At 38.1% G+C, this 17,562-nt stretch overlaps 1 protein-coding gene across 10 annotated transcripts in view; it reads left to right on the top strand.

Moving 5' to 3' along the window:
* The window catches only part of MAST4 (microtubule associated serine/threonine kinase family member 4), a 292,509-nt gene that overhangs the window by 261,770 nt on the left and 13,177 nt on the right, over positions 1–17,562 (top strand). For all 10 annotated transcript variants that reach the window (XM_027671419.1, XM_027671417.1, XM_027671423.1 and 7 more), the window contains 9 exons: positions 4,501–4,709; positions 5,446–5,584; positions 6,630–6,762; positions 7,483–7,648; positions 10,420–10,521; positions 14,306–14,428; positions 14,676–14,788; positions 16,588–16,715; positions 16,818–17,050. In XM_027671419.1, the coding sequence (XP_027527220.1) occupies positions 4,501–4,709; positions 5,446–5,584; positions 6,630–6,762; positions 7,483–7,648; positions 10,420–10,521; positions 14,306–14,428; positions 14,676–14,788; positions 16,588–16,715; positions 16,818–17,050 (1,346 nt within the window). The remainder of the gene's footprint in view (positions 1–4,500; positions 4,710–5,445; positions 5,585–6,629; positions 6,763–7,482; positions 7,649–10,419; positions 10,522–14,305; positions 14,429–14,675; positions 14,789–16,587; positions 16,716–16,817; positions 17,051–17,562) is intronic.

Raw genomic sequence — 17,562 nt, 5'->3', positions numbered from 1 at the left:
TTTACTTATTTTGAGGCTATAATGGCGGGTTTAATTCTGAATCAATTAAAGAAAACTCCATCTGTTCTTTTATTTTGCTGTGGTGGTTTTGCCTTTATTAGTGAAATAGAAAGTTTTGACTGCTTGACATTTGTTGGTCTTGGCATGCTGTAGCAGAGATTTGTCAGATATGCTAAACTTGATGAGTTTAAATGTAATGTGAAGGTTTGAGTAAATATCTTAGCAGTTCTCTACTTTTAATTGATTGGGTAAACTCATTTGTAGTGCAATTGAATGACTGTATAATAGATGAGGTGTTGTAGATGAGGCTTTTGGGAATGGCTAGGAATATACAAGAAGTTAAACAAGCTGTGAATCAGTAAACAATGTAGGATTCTGGCCAAGTCGTTAAGGGTTTCACAAGCTGTCTATATGACTTTTTTCAATCAGTCAAAACTTTTCATACTTCCCAAATTTTAAACTTTTTATGCAATCACAGCAACATTTTTTCCATATTCCAACTTGCAGGAGGTAGCAGGTAGTAGTAGTAGTCCATCTCAAATTAATATCAGCATGGTTTCCTGAAAAAGCTCAACAAAATAAAGATTACATTTGATCTCAGGGAAGTGAATTATGTTAGTTCAATACATCTTCACCAATTTATAAATGTATCTGCTTAAACCAAATGCATGATACCCCTTTTCGTCCTGCCTGGAATGCTTTTACTTCTACAGGGATGGTAATGTCAATATGTACATGACATACTGGCTAATGGTGTTGCTTGATAAATTTAAAAACTCGGAAGCAGTGTTATCTTGAGCAGCTGCTGCACCTAACCTGTGAGTATTCCTGCCCCTTCTCTACTCTGTTCATAGTACTGTAGTGGGAATGGGACTAAGGAAGTTACCTAGCTGTAGAATAAAACTCCATCACTCAGGTTAATTCATCATGAGCCTGGCAGCCACCAGTTCAGAAGTGGAAGGGGAGAGGGGGATGTGTGGTTTTGTAGGTTCACTTAAGTAGCACCAGACAGTTTATCCATCAGAATTTTGGACAGCAGTTTCATCACTTTGAATCTATGCTTACTAGTTACTAGCTTCCATGAAGATAGAAGGCATTTCTACTGTTAGGTATGGAAGGGTGGTTTAATTTTTCAAAATTGATCACATATTCGAACAACTAGGACAAGTACCAGTTGTGAGAGAAGGATCAAAGCCATCATGTTCTCTTCATCACGTGGCCAGCTTCTCATTTCTTTCTAGGCAGACTGGGATAAGTCTAATATTGTCCCAGATTGTCCCAGAGCTCAGAAGCACTGGATGCTTATGTCATGACTGCTGCAGTGCTCCAAGTGGCCTTTCCCCTACCCCCATATAACTCTGATCTGGTCACGGACATTGCCTAGCTATGATGTGGTGCAGTGGTGCTTTTAAATTCTGATCTTAAATAACCATGTGTACACTTTAGCATATTGCTGCAACATGAATCACAGCCTCAGAAGTAACTTCTCTTCACTGGAGACAGACATAATTCCAGACTAGTACAGTATTTAGTAGTCTCTTCCCAGGAAGTTGCTTGTGAGAATGAATTTCACCTGGTCATCAGGTGAAATTTTTAAGCAGTGAGTACAGTACCTGTGTCTCCACAAGGAGTTCAAGGTCCTTTGATAGATTAGAAAATAGGGTAAAAGCAAGCGATATGGCTATATTAGCCCTAAGCACTGAATGTAGAATGGATTGTAAAATGGCTCTAAAAGTTTAAGTTACTGAAGAGCTGTAAACTAGGCCTGAAGCCTGCCTGACTTTTCAGTAATTAAAGATTTTTCAATTTAGAGAAAAAACAGGAGTCATTGCTGTACGATTGGAGTGATTGATTGCATAATATTTAATTTGGACTAATTCAGGAAACCAGTTAAATATTTTAGCTTTTTTTTGTCATCTTAACACTTGTGCACAGTGTTTGATAATTGTGCCTAGCTAGAGGTATTGTGGAGATACTTTTTCAAGCTGAGATTTATGTTGGAAGTGAAATAAGGTAATGTTCTTATTTCTCTTGAAAAGTGAACTTTTTTTGCTGTGTTGAACTACAGCATCAGTAAAATACAGAGCACTTGCATACCTGTTGAAATTTGCACAGTGAAATTAGGGGATGTTTTGGAAATTCTTGTCACCATGTTATGAAAACAGAAAGCTGGGGGGAGAAAGGAAATTCTTCACTTGAAACCATTGGAGTACTGCAACACTACTACTCTAGTTGAGGCTTTGCAGGCAGACAGAGCATGCCACTGTTATTGAATGGATCAACAGGGCAATCTGGGTGTTCTTCCTGCACTGTTTTTGTGTCAAAGAATCCTTAAATTTGAAATTATCTTTATAATATACTGAAGGTCATGAGCAGCATTTAATGATAAACATGCTGCTGGCTGGGGCATAGTTTTCTTCATGAATTATAAATGCTGTTTGCTGGGGTTGCTATGATGGGAGGATGTGAGAATGTTAGACATTTTTGTATGTTAAAGATAATTTAAAAGCACTTTTTGTATACATATGTAAGAATGAGGAAGACTATTGCGTTGCAGTTGTCTTTGGAGTCTGGTACACTTGAAATAAACAGTGTTTTCCTGAGGTATTACAGAATACCAGAGGAAAGTCATACAGTTTTCTACTTGTGACTGTAAGACTGGAGAATGCAGTTTAGACAGCTGGGAAAATATAGCCAGCGTGTCCCAGATATTTACTGGGCTAAACAGTCTTTGAAACTTAATGGTTAATCATTTTTAAATATGGTAGTAATGATCTTACAGATGCACACAATTAGCAGGGAGGATTTATTAAAAATCTGTAATAATATGCTCTGGTACTATCTGCCTTTCACAGGTGCATCTTGGCATACTGTCCAGTCTAAAACTCCTGAGAAAGATCTGTGTGCCAGCTCCTCCTCAGTTCATTCATATAACTAGTTTTTTTTAAAGGACTGAGGTTTCAGGCATTACTTTTCTACATTCGAGCAGTGCATAGGGGGACTGAAACAGGAAAAAAACGAAATTACAGGAGATTAAGAAGCTAAGGCTGAAAGACAACTGATAGCAACAAATAAGAGAGGAAAACCAAAACATAAGGGAAAGAAAAGCAAGGGAAAGAGTTGTAATGAAAGGGTGGAGAGAGAAGTGAGTATGAGGGGAGCAGTAGGAAGAGGTGCAGGACAAAAGGCATGAAGCCAGCAGGAAGGAGTACTGGAGCTGAATTTCAGCTCAGGCTGTATTCCAGCTTGGGAGAGGCAGAAGGGAGTGAGACTTAGTAGGAGGCACAAAGGGTCGGGTTTGTCTTGGGTTTTGTCCAAGGTGGTTTTCATCTACTTTCATAATTGTATAGTGTGTTTTACCTGCTCCTTATCTTCCCTGCTCCAGGGAAGATCTTCATAGAAATAGTAAAGCAAGAGTTGCTTTTTGTGTTTAAGTAATTGTATGCTGATAAGTGGACCTCATGGGGACAATAAATTGAATTTAAAAACTCCATAATTGAGTCCTATTCCCCCCTGCCCCCCGTTTTCTCCTTTGAGTCCTTTCTTTCCATAAACACTTACTGCTGTGGTAATTATATTCTGGAGGTGGTGGTGGTATAAGCATTAAATGCTACAAAGTAGATTTCAAGCAGGGCAAACATTTTTAGAGTTTGCCCCAAGGGATTTTGAGAAATGAAACAGTAATGTCCTGTGTCAGTGTTTCACAGCAGGGTGATTCCTTCTCCTTAGCTTTTAAAGACAACAGTGTTTGCCCAAGTGAGGTTTTCTTTCCCTTTGCTTCCCTCACTGCCTTTACCTTATCTAACCAGACTTACAGGAAACTTTGTACCCAGCAGCCGAGTGGAAATTCTGCTTGTAAAGATACATCATAGTCCCACCACTACCATGTGGTTGATGCAATGATCTTTGTTTCAGGTTACCTACTGGTGACCTGCCTCTGATACAGATCAGTGCTGATGTCAGGGACTGAAAAAAGGACAGAGGATTTTGCACCTTGTGATGAGGGAGCCACCCCATAGAGCAACTTCTGAGCAACCTTCATAAAAAGCCTGTGTCATGTTTTAAAATTCCCAAGACTGAGTCTGAGTCGTATTTACCTTACAGCAGACCTACAGAATAAGCATTTGTCACAATGATTTGTAGCACTGTGCCATAGCTGGGTTTCATATGTAATACTTTGTTAATGGGGATGCCCAAAATCTGCCTGAGCTGAGAGCATTTGCTATTATATCTGTTGTTTATTTGGGGGAGTGAGAGGAAAGTGGAGGAGAGTTGCATGGTTTTAGTTTGCATACTGATTTGTGTTGGCTGAGATTCATCCCAGTTATGAAGCAAAATGAGATTTGCAATCATTCTTTAATGTGAAAAACAGTCAACTACTGACTTTAAAACAAGTCTATATAATATATATACCGTTTTTTTAAAAATGTATTTTTTAGTTTAAAAATGTATTTTTAATAGTTAATCAGACTTTTTGTCTCTCCCATTTGAACTTTTTAGCGCGGTTTATTTTGTGAGACACAAAGAAACCAGACAAAGATTTGCCATGAAGAAGATTAATAAGCAAAATCTCATCCTCCGAAACCAGATCCAACAGGCCTTTGTTGAACGTGATATCCTGACATTTGCAGAAAATCCGTTTGTTGTCAGCATGTATTGCTCCTTTGAAACAAGACGTCATTTATGCATGGTCATGGAATATGTGGAAGGTATGTCTGTTCTGTTTTTCAGAGGAGGAAAAGAATTTTCTTACACCGAGAAAGAAAAATAACCCATACAGTACTTATTAGAAAGCCCTCCCGTGTGTCCTCTGTATTCTAGCAGTTCAGATTTAGGATCTAGATCCAACAGCAAGGTGTTTGTTTGCGTTTTTTTTCCCCCAGTCATTATCTCCCAGTAAACAGCTTGTAAAACACTTGTGCTCCAGCTATAATGGGAAATAACTGCTCTTAGAGTAAGTTTCCTATAGACTGTAATCAGAAGTGTGCTATCATTCAAAGTTCATGTGGAAATGTTTGCTTTTTTCTGGAGTTCAGATTTTCATTAGTACATGTGGGGATATTTGTAATAGTTATTTTTACAGAGAAATAGGAAAGAGGAGACAACTTGAAAAGATGCTAATGCTGAAGGCGAACAGTGGACAGAAGCATTGTGTGGGCTTCCCTGCCCCTGACACTTTTTTTTTCTTTTTTTACCCCTTTTATTCTCTTAGGTAGCAGCATGTACTTTTTTGGTTTCCAGATTAATCTTTGTACTGCTCCCTCCCAGCTTCACACTGTGTTTCCAGTACAGTAGTTGGTGGGGTCACATGTTCAGTTGAATCATCTGATTAGAAAACAAACATTTATGACTGTTGTTTGGGTCCCTTTCTGCATTGTATATTGTTTATACTGATACACCTCAGACTTTATAGCATCATCTGGAACATTTGTCCTATTTCCACAGGTGGAGACTGTGCTACTTTGATGAAGAATATGGGTCCCTTACCTGTAGACATGGCAAGGATGTACTTTGCAGAGACTGTTCTGGCCTTGGAATACCTTCATAATTATGGAATTGTACATAGGGATTTGAAACCAGACAAGTATGTGTATGGAATGCAACTGAAAGAGGACTTTGAAATTGGTAGATAAAATATGGAAGATTTAAACTTGCTTTGAATATTTTTTTTCTAATGAATGATATGTAGATTCACAATTCTTGCACAATATTTGAATTTTCATTACTTGAAGTTACAGAAAATATATTTTTTCCAAAAGAGCTAATTAAGAATTTTCTACGTTTAAGATGGAAGGGGCTATCAGAGTAGCTAAAAAAAAAAGTATTTACTCTTCTGTTTGAAATGGAGGGGAGTGCATTTGGTTACTAAGGAAGTTTTTTCAAAGTATGGTTCAACCACTGTTTAATACAAAATATCATTAACTTGCAGATATCTGCATATATGAAGACAAAATTGAACAAATGGAGAAGTGTTTCTTGTTGCATGATTTTTGGGGGCGATTTTGGTTTTTGAGGGGTTTGGGTTTTTTATTTTCAATATTTAAAAGTACAATATTGCTCCTATACATACAAATTAACATTACAGCAAGTAACTGAAGTACAAAGTAAGGCTGTTGAAACTCCATTAATCTTCTTCCTGTTTCAAATTAAAAAAGAGAAAAAGAAAAAGAATTGGAGTCATGGGTGTTAACTGACAATACCTTCATTGCATGATACCTTAGGACAGTGAAGTGTTAGTTACTAGCTTAATATGTGAGAGATTTTTCAAATGCATGATCCGCCTCGTACCGGACTGAAAATGCTCACATCATTTCAAAAGAGACGTGTACCCTATTTTAGGTCTTTCAGATGATAACTTTCTTCAAAGCTTCTAGCGTTCAGCTCTCAGGACTTGTGTAGTTCAATAACACATAAAAAGTTTGTTTACTTCTGATAATAGTAGTAACAAAAGTAAGACTGAGATTTTTAACGTGTTTATTTTGTACCTAGTTAAATCACTTCTTAAGCTGTGTTTATACTTTTACAGTGCTATTGAAACATTTTTCTCTAGGTATTATAGCAGTAATAAAAATTAGAAGCACATAATGTTGAATTATATCACTATAACTTAAAATCTTTCGATTTTTCAGTTTATTAGTAACATCCATGGGCCATATAAAGCTTACAGACTTTGGCCTGTCAAAAGTGGGGCTAATGAGTTTGACTACCAATCTCTATGAGGGTCACATTGAGAAGGATGCCAGAGAATTCCTTGACAAACAAGTAAGAAATGGCCTTTTTTTATTTCTACATTGAGTGTTCACATGAAATAATGTTTTGCTAGCAGAATGTGCCATAATACCAAATAAAACATTGTTAATTCTGCTCTGGTTTTCCAATTGAATGTGTCATTTATTTTTATTGATGCCCTGCAGATTGTTCTAGGCTTTTTTCTTTCTACATTAGGATCTATTAGTAAGATGAACAACCTAATTGTGTGCAAGTTAATCTGTGAGAGAGACAAATGGAACCTGTTTTTATGAGGAATTATGGCGTCTCAACAGAGTACTTGTGGAGCTCATTATGTGTTGTAGAACCAAGGGTGCTAAAATCGGTGCTATGGCCCATTTTCCTTTAAGCATGCCTCATTACCATTGCTCACAATCTGTTCACTGTAGAAGTTCTGTAAGATAAAACCACCACAACTTCCATGCAAAGATAAGGATATGTTGTAAGTTAAATAAAATACTTGCGATGATGGGCTCCCATCTACAAAGTACAGACTGTTCTTTGCATCACAGATACACAAATGTTGATTATAATGCTTCTTGATATAGGTAAGTTGTTCTAAAAGTGTTAGGTGTTATGCAAACTTAGCAGACTAAACCTGACAGAATTCCATTTTTCCATGTTTCCCTATTAATTTACATTTCAGGATTATAAATAATGTGACATAGCTGAGTTAGACTCATTTTACCATCATCCTTGTTTTCTTTCTTTTAGGTCTGTGGTACACCTGAATACATAGCTCCTGAAGTGATACTGAGACAGGGTTATGGAAAACCAGTGGACTGGTGGGCTATGGGAATTATTCTTTATGAATTTCTTGTTGGATGTGTGCCATTCTTTGGAGATACACCAGAAGAGCTGTTTGGACAAGTAATCAGTGGTGAGGATAATCACAAAAAAAATATGATTCAGTTTCTGTTAATAGTAAATGTATTTACAACTTTACTGATAGACCAGGTTTTCAAGCTAGTTTTGCTCAAAAAATCCACCATTATTGTAATATTGTAAAACACAATTTGCTATCAAAGTAGTAAGAATAAATATGGATTAAAAGCTGAACTTACTATGTATTGTTTCTAAGTACAGAAATTCAGTGATATGTAGTACAATGGTTAAGCTGCACTGTTTGGAAAAGCAAAGCAGTATCAGTAAAAAAATTGTGCTACTATGGCAATAGTGATTTCAGTCTTTGGTAAATAAATTATACCAGAGAAGAAACAGTTAAAATAAATTTGCATAAATGGGAAAATGCCTCAGGGCACAAGGAAGAAGTTAACAAATATGTAATAAAACTTAAAACAAATGTCTCCCAAATAATAAATAATGAGAAAGAGAAGGAAACAAACTCAGTTCACAGATTGTTAGTGATTTCATTGGTGATTGTTGTAGTGTACTGTTATTTCTGTAGCAGCTGTTCTCCTTCCATTTAAAATTCAGTAACCCTTTAGATCTTAACCGGCAGACTGACCCTAAGTGTTATATGGCTTGTGACAAAACTGAATGATAATTAAACAGACTTGTTCACTATCCTACCTGCTGTTTCCATAAATTTCCCAGCTGCATAGATGTAGAGAGTCTCTACTTATGACACAAGTTTAACAAAATGGCACCTCTGTTACTATTTCCCAGTCTCTTAATGGTCTGCTTAAAATGTCCAGAAGCTCAAAATGCACCTCTGTTTTCTTATTCTTTGAGAATGCAACAAATCCCCTTTTGTACTTACGGAGACGTTGTCATCATCTTGCTCTCCTCCGTCTTTGAAGTTGAAAGCCAGGCTTGTTTGTAAACTGTATTGAAGTGCTGTGACCTCTTTATACAACATCCTAGCTGTTTGTGGATTTATAACCATGTTGTTTTCTGATGTGATATGCTGAGGCCTGAGTGGCAAAAAGAATGAACTGTTTAATTAACACAAGGAGCAAATTATGTCTTTTTTCTGAATGCCTTGTGGCTACAATACATATTCATGCTTTATTTCCCAAATCAGATTTAAACTGCAGTGGAAGCTGTAGGCAGGAAAACATGGAAATAACTCATGTTTTTATTGCATTTTTGGACATGTGCACCTGTGTTTTTATCCTTTTGCTCTCTGATTTGGAGAAGGGGAGAGAATAGTCTTAGAGTTAATGACAAAATTTGCACTTCAGACTTTATTTGGCTTGTGGCATTAATTTTACATTTTGTAAAACGTGTTACAATCCAGTAAATAACTTTATCTGCTTGAATGTGTCCATTTATCTTACAGAAATTATTTGTTGAAGTGTATTTGTTAACCTGATCTATTTCCACTCACTCTCCAGGCCGTTGATCAGCCTAGTTTCCTGTTCTGATGTTGACTTATAATTTTTTCCTTTTTTTTAGATATTCTTACCTACTGAAATAATTTTTAGTGTCTCTAGGAGAACTCTTGTTGGATAAGTTTCCTGTGCTAAAATAAATGATCCCTTTGTATTCAACTGTAAAAGCTGTGTTAAAGAACCCAAACTGTAGCCTAGACTTTTATTCCAGTTATTGTGGGCAACATCTATATTCTACTTGAAATTCTATTTTAAAATCTTGCCACTGCCTTCTTTGTAGATTGCCTTTCCTGCCCCCACGTTTCCTCCCCCAAGGAAAACTGTAGGAGGCCTCAGTGTAAACTTACATGCTAAAAGTGATAGGAGTTTAAAATATTGCTCCAGAAACAGATTACATTTCATGCCTGTTTATTTCAGTACTTTTCCTTAAACTTGGAAATACGAAGGTTAAACTTGTATGTAGCTTCTGATGATTGTTTCTCCAGGTACAATTATTTTGAAGGAGAAGTCTAGATCATATAATGACAACAAAATCCTTAACAGCCTTCTGTATTTCCTGAGCTCCTAATGTTCTATTTCTCTATCGCCAAAATCCTTGTACCTTCCAAGAAACATCTGCAGAGTTTTGTCTAAAACCTGAAATGTATTACATTTGTGGAGGCAGCTTCTGCTAAAAGCTGGACAAAACTTGCTATGTAGGCTTTTAGAAAGTTCATGTTCATATGCAGGGTATCCTGCCTTGATTGCATGATTTAGGTCCAGCTTGCCATAAAGTGCAAAAGCCATAGTAGTATAAGAGTCAGTAGAGGAAGGTGGTTTTCCTTGGTAGTATGAGATTCTTGAAGAAAAGTTCCATTGTTGTGTATGTCTCCAGAACAGAATGATACCTGGACCCTTAGTCATGGGAGTAATGACTTTACTGAGTCTCCCAGCATTATAGAAGGAATACAGATGTGACCAGCAAGTGCTTGGTCAGGTCAGCTGTGTCCATCTTAACAACAGTTTCCATGGAACACAACTACAATTTAAACCATGATTGGGGGTGCAGGGAGAAGACTGTACAAGTTGTGCTAATATTTTGAATAGTTTTCCATGAACCAAGCATTCTTGTATTCTGTTGCTAAACACTGTTTTGGGTTAAAGGATACTTACAAGGAAAATGGGAACATAATATGTTTATGGAGTCTGTATAGAGAGTATAAAATTAGAAGTAATTGGTATCCAACAGAGTAACTTCAAAAAGTTGCTTTAACTCTGCTTTGCTGCTAGGTGACAATGAGAGCTTTCACACAGTTTGTGCTGAATGCTGGGATCAGACTTAAGTAGTAACAAACAACTTTCTGGGGTTTTTTAGATGAAATCAACTGGCCTGAAAAGGATGAAGCACCACCTCCAGATGCCCAGGATCTAATTACCCTGCTGCTCAGGCAGAATCCTTTGGAAAGACTGGGAACAGGTTAGGAGGCACTAATTTTACATTGTTAATGTTCCAGAAATGGCTTCTGTATTCAGCTTTGGGAGCTTTTGGTCATCTATTTGTTTTACTTGGGAAACCTCTGTCAGGATAAGCCGTATGACAACATGCCATTCTAACCAATGGTATTTTATAGATTCAGACTGGTAATATGAGCTTAACAGCATGATGACTGTCCATTTTTTTTTTTTTGACTTCACAGGCTTTACATGTGCTCATTCCCATTTACTCTTCTCTTAAGTTGATAAGTATAACAAATTTTTCAAAGCAACCATTGGATGGGGTTTCTTCATTTAATACAGTGTTAAATAACTAAAGAGAGAAATAGAGAAGGGGAATCAATACACAGCTTCGTTTTTCGGAAGTATCTTAGCCTGGCACATCGGTTCCTCCAGGTTTTAGGATGGGTGATGAGTACTCAAACTAGTTATTCAGAAATTATTGTCATTCTCATTCATAAAGTACTAATACCTTGTATCAAAAACAATTAAAACACAAATGTGAATGTTAAGAAGGTATTAGGACTAGTGAGCCTGCATAGGCCAATGAAAGAACTGTATGTTTATGTAATAGAGTTTATTTTTTTACGTGATGGAGCAGGACTTATTTGGGAGTTTCTGTGCGAGGCAGTAATGAAGAATATTGCACGTGATTTTTAAGTGATGTTGTATGGGAACCCTAGTCACTGACTGCCATCCTACTGGGCAAAGCACTAGGTAAACACAGCAGAAAAAGGCCTCCTACATAAAAGAACCCAAATAGAAAGGTATGAATACTGTATGCCATGAATATAAGTACATTGGGGATACTAAGGAAACCAGGTGGCAGGTTGAGTCAGCATGAGAGTACTTGGAAAATTGCTTGCAAAACTAAGTCCAGTGGTCAGACTGTGCTACATATTTTTAGACCTCATTTAAAAAGAAGCTTTAGGAATCAGTTCATAACTGGCCTTACCACAGCTGCCTGGGTAAGTGAGTATAACCCAGACTCTGAGTATTATTGACTTGGTCCCAAATGGCATATCTTCCTTTGGCTTCCTTTGGGACATGGTGATGTGACTGAGATTAATGAACTGCATGTCCCTCCCTGAATGTATGGGACCTATGTGAACAACCCTTTGACTTCTCTGTAACTCATGGTCTGGAATAAGTGGCATCTAGCAAAGTTTATTGCGGTCTCTTGCCCCATGATGAACAAGTTAAGAGTGAGGAAAGTGTTGTGCCCCAGTGGATTCTCCACTTGCTGCTTTCCTCTCCTGCCAAAGACAAAATGAAAATTCACAACTAGTTTTATTCCCTTGTTTTAAGTATATTATTTCCAGGCATTGGTTCATTGCCAGGATGCTTTTTCCTGGTAAACACAGTGTTAATTCAAGACTGCCACCCTGTGAGAGGCTGGGCCAGAACTGGATTGCAAATTCTGCCTCTGTTGCTACAGCTGATTGAGAAAGCGAATTGACTGGAATGAGTCTGACTTAACTACTGAAATGGTCAGTGCCACCGCATGGAGCACCTCTGGTGCTTGTTTAGGAACTGATGTCTTTGAAGTGTTTGGTCCTTGTAAGAGCTGGCAGTCTGAAGAAAGAAATCAAGCAGCCATTGCTTTGAAGCATGGGGTTTAGAAACTTCAGCAAAGTTGTGGGTTCTTTGTGTTAGAAGCAGCTCACAGAAATGGAGGCTGCAGTGATTGGTCCCACAAGGGCACTGAAAAATAGCACAGTTTATCCCAGGTTCCATCATGCATTTCTATTTATTACATATTAGCAAGCTGCATAACACTTCATGAAAATTGTAATTGTTTATTTGCTCAGGAGACCTGAGTGGCATAGGCAAGTTGAAGGAAGAGAGATAGGTACTAGTTTTGAAGAAGGAAAATGACATTAAAAATACTTCTTTGGGTTTGGAATGTCTGATACCAGTCAAGAATTATAAAATTCTGAGGTAATATCCCATTACTGTGCTCAGAGAAATACTCACTCCTTAGCTAGTGACTTATGAGGAGATGTGATTTTGGTCTCCTTTGGGATGATTTGGCTACTGTGAATTTTTCTCTGATGCAATCAGAAGAGAACCCAACCTAGAAATCCTAACACTGACTTAAAAACCAGTCCTGGAGGTTTTACATTTTTTCTATGGCTCTCTCCTTACTTGATATTCAGAAGTACACGAGCTGTATCAATGTGCTGGGTTGACCCTGGCTGCCCACCAGGTACCCACCAAGCTGCTCTGTCCCTGCCCTCCTCAGCTTGATGGGAGGAGAGAATATGCTAAGGCTCATGGGTAGAGATAAGGAAAAGGGAGTTACTGTCATGAGCAAAGCTGACTCAACTCAGGGAAGTTAATTTATTGCCAATTAACAATGGAGTAGGATAATGAACAATAGGAACAAATCTAAAACCACCTTCCCTTCACCCCTCACTTCTACCCAGGCACACCTTCACTCTTCTGAGTGCTTTACTTCTCCCTCTGAGCAGTGCAAGAGACAGGAAATGCGGGTTACTGTCTCTGCTGCTCCTTCCTTGTCATGCTTTTCCTGTGTTCCAGTGTGGGTCCCTTCCATGGGGTGCAGTCCTTCAGGAAAAGACTGCTTCAGCATGGATTCCCCATGGGGTCACAAATCCTGCCAGCAAACTTGCTCCGGTGTGAGCTCCACAGGGCCACAGGTCCTGACAGGAGCCTGCTCCAGCAAGGGATTTTGCATGGGATCCTTTGGGCATCCACCTGCTCTGGTGTGGGGTCCTCCATGGGCTGCAGGGGCACAGCTGCCTCACCATGGTCTTCACAGGAATCTGTGCTCCAACACCTGAAGCATCTCCTGCCCTTCCTTCTGCATTGACCTTGATGTCTGCAGGATTGTTCATCTCACCTGTTCTCGCTCCTCTCTTCTGGCTGCTGTTGTGCAGCAGCCTTTCCCTTCTTAAATACATTATCCCAGATAACGCTGATTGGCTGGTGGTGGGTCAGTCTTGTAGCTGGCTGGCATTGGCTCTCTTGGATGTAGAGGAACCTTCTGGCAGCTTCTCACAGAAGCCACCTCTGCAGCCCCCCCCACTACCAACACCATAAACCAAATACACATAAACCAAATACATTCAAGCTGGCAGCAGGTTTTGCTGCTGCAAGTTATTTGTTCAGTTTTTAGAATTAGATGTATGCTTATTAATGACATCATTTCCCATCTTCCCAGGACAAAATTTCCAGTATTCCATTGTGTTCTTATAATTGTATTTTAACTTAAAACTAGTGTAATTGTTTAATATACATTACAACAAGCAGGCAGTAATCAATGAGGAGATAAATGATAAGATACTTCCTATAGAATTGTGTTACTGCCATAAAACACTAAAAGGATCTCTAGGTCAGCAGTAATATTTATATTGAGCAACTATTAAGAATAATTCTGCATTTTTTATAACTTGTGCTTACTAACCTAGTGCACATATTTATATTCTTATAACTACTACTATGTTTTATGATTCTGACTAATGTGTAGTTGACAGCAATATCCAGAAAAAATGAAAATGTTAGAAGGGGTAAAATGATAAAACAGTGCCACAACTGTTAAAGAAATAGCCAAAACAAAACAGGGACAGGGAGGATCTCAGACAGGTTTAGGATATTCGAATGGAGATGGGTAGTAGATGTTCATGCATACAGTGGTGACAATACCTTTCCATGATTATTTGCATTATTGGCCAGGGGTTTAGTTCAGTTAATGTCAGAGGATTTGGTATGGGTTGCTCAGTGTTTTTCTCTGGTTCCCCCAGGTGGTGCATATGAAGTAAAGCAGCATCAGTTCTTCAGGAGCCTTGACTGGAATAGTTTGCTAAGGCAGAAGGCAGAATTTATTCCACAATTGGAGTCTGAAGATGACACAAGTTATTTTGACAGTAGGTGTTTCATGGTATTAAAAACAAAAGTGATGAATGCCATGTTTACATAATCACTATCTTTTGACTCTTGATTACTGCTTTTAAAAGTCCCTTTATCAGAATCACTGGCAACTTGCAGTTTCACTGGTGGATTGACATTTCAGCAGAAATAATCTTAAGAATAAAATTAGACTCTGATTTAATATTTAAGCTTGGTATCTATTCTTCCTGATAAATTCAGATATTTTATTTCCCTTGTCTGTAGCTCGTTCTGAGAAATATCACCATATGGAAACAGAAGAAGAAGATGATACCAATGATGAAGATTTTAATTTGGAGATAAGACAGTTTTCCTCATGTTCACACAGATTTTCAAAAGTGAGTAAAAATTGCTGTAATCTTAGTATGTATTGTGTACATAAACATTTTTCAACTTTCACAGAGTTTGGAAATTACAAATATACAAGAGGTGAATAGGGCATTGTTTTTCGAAAAACAGTGAAGTTAACTGAAATTGGGCAAGAATACAATGAGTAACAATAAATCAAAACATGGGAAGATTCTGTAGGAAAGTTAATTCTTGAATCTTTAAGATACTAATGGAAAATTATATAAATATGATAGTATTTTCTGCAGAAAATTCATGATGACTTAACAGAAAATTTAGGGGAAGTGTTCTGTTAAATGCTAATACATGTTCTTTACATTGGTTTTCCTGTACATAGTTTTCATGTTGCTCCAGCTGTGTCCTGGTTATCTTGCAGATAATAGCATAACAGAGATTACAGTGTTACCCTATCGTACCTATTAATTTAATGACATGAGACTGAAGGAGAAAAGCAAGGTGGTGGTTGGCATGTGTTTTGATCAAGGAGAATTGTGGATTTGAGGGAGTGATTTGAGTGCTCTGAATTGAAGATAAAACTGCAGTAGAGATGAGAGCTACTTGTTGCTGGTCAGAGCACACTAGTAGTAGCAGAGGGAACATGCTCAGGAAATACAGTGAAGAATGGATTGGTGGGAAATAATGGAAGTGGAATACCTCATGAGTGAGCTTTAAGTCTTAACATAGTATCCAGCAGTGATTTTCAAAAGCCTTCTATTTCAGAAGTTTCTTTAATCTATTTTAGGAGCTGTTTAAAGGTATTTGGAGCGTCTGTATTTGTATCTTATTTGTCTTGGGTTATGCTTTAATAAATTGGTGGATTTTATGCTGGCTGTGTTCTGTGACAGCATGGAAGAGCAGAGATAGGAATTGTGGTTATGTTCATTCTGTGTAAACTCCATAAATTGACTTGGTAGTATGTTTCAAATTCAGATACTGGGAAATGATTTTGTCTCTTTGGAGATATCTCTCTTAGATGAGAGGCGATGGACACAGACTGAGAGACAGGAAGTTCTGTCTGAAGACAAAGAAACACTTCTTTACTCGGTTGAGTCTCCGTCCTTGGAGATCTTCAAAAGCTTCTTAACGTGTTCCTTATCAACCAAGTGTAGGTGACCCTGCTTGTGCAGAGGGGTTGGACAACATGACTTACAGAGATCCCTTCCAACCTTGGTCTGTGGTTCTGGGAACTTCTATCCTTCTGAAGGCTCTGTTACACAGTAATTGATTGGTTAATATTATGTCATTGCACCTCTACATGTATCTCTCAGACTATGTGCTGTTTGTCAGCTAAGCAAATAACAGACTTCCAGTGATCAGAGTTCATTTTTAATAAAACATGTATTTATTCTTAAATGCAAGTACATTCAATTGTTTTTTCTGCTTTCCCCACCTGACTGGTAGATACTAAGACGGTTTCTTGGGGGTGAGGGCTTTTTGATCTTGCTTGACTTTATGGTTGTGAATTAATGTGCATTAATCCTGTGACTGAGAACGGCCAAGGCTGTGGATTTTGTTTGTACTGTCTTGGTTCACCTGTGAAATGAGGGGCAAACTGATTAATTCGTGAGAACAGGCTCCTCATATGTGAGGAGCTAAGAAAGGAAAATAGGAAGGCATTTTAAGAACATAAACTCCCGGAAATTTGAAAAGGTTCAAGAAGCTTGAACTCTGCACTCTGAAATACTGCATAAGCATTTAGAATCATGGAATCATAGGTCCTGCATATCATTTTTGTATCAAATTTATGTCAGTGATGAATTGATTTTTGGGATTTTTTTGTCTATAATAGGTTTTTAGTAGTATAGATCGAATCACTCAGACACAAGGTGAAGATAAGGAGGATGCTGGAGACAAAACAAAAAATGTAACTCTGCCTTCTGTGGAATCTTTAAGCTGGAGTTCAGAATATTCTGAAATGTAAGTAGGAGGAGGTGCTGGAATGGGTCTACATCCTGCTTGCCAGGTAGCAGGCCTCCTCATCTCAGTAACTGCATGAGAGTTTGCTTGTTTTAAATGCAGACAACAAATATCTACATCCATCTCGTCTGAGACTGAGAGTAGCCGGCAGCAACACAGTTCAGGTCTGCTTCCAAAGTTGTCTATATCAACTGAGGGAGTACAGGATGATTCCACCAGCTCAGTGGGACCCCAGAAGGACCAGGAAAAGTCTGCATTTGTGAACGATGAAATAGTGCAAGATGAACCCGAAGTAACCACTCCAGCAAGTACAATCAGCAGCTCCACTTTATCAGGTAATTGACAGTGGGTCTCTTGACTGATTACACAAGAAACAGTAACAGACTTTCTTTGTTTGGCAGTAGCATTCATCAGAACTGTTTTTTTAAAAAGTTTTAAAAAACAGGGGTCTGGTTTGGGCTAAGGCTTGGGCTTATAAAATCTCATGAAAATATGGGAAAGTTTCAGCATTTTTGGAAACTACATCATTTGGTGTCCCTCCTCTGACTCTGGAGGGTTGCTAGGCAAGTGAACAAAACAGTGGCTTGACCATAGAGCCTTTGCAGGATTCTTTTGTGAAGAAAAGGACTCTTTAGCACTTAAAGCGCTATATTTCTATCTTTCCTCACTGAAGTTTGTGATCTTTGGTCATCATGGAGTCTGCCATATTGCTGTTTTCTAACATGCGGTGCTACACCACTTTGTGTTTTTAATTAAGACATCTCAATGATGTACACCTTTCAGAACTTGGCAGAGTTTTCTGTGACTTGTGGAAGTCACTTTTGTCATTACAAATCTAGGAGGGAGT

The sequence above is a fragment of the Neopelma chrysocephalum genome, unplaced genomic scaffold (genome assembly GCF_003984885.1).
Source record: "Neopelma chrysocephalum unplaced genomic scaffold, ASM398488v2 Primary Assembly neopelma1_97102, whole genome shotgun sequence".
Lineage (NCBI taxonomy): Eukaryota > Metazoa > Chordata > Aves > Passeriformes > Pipridae > Neopelma > Neopelma chrysocephalum.
The sequence above is the reverse complement of the archived record's forward strand: the minus strand, read 5'-3'. Positions and strand labels throughout refer to the sequence as shown.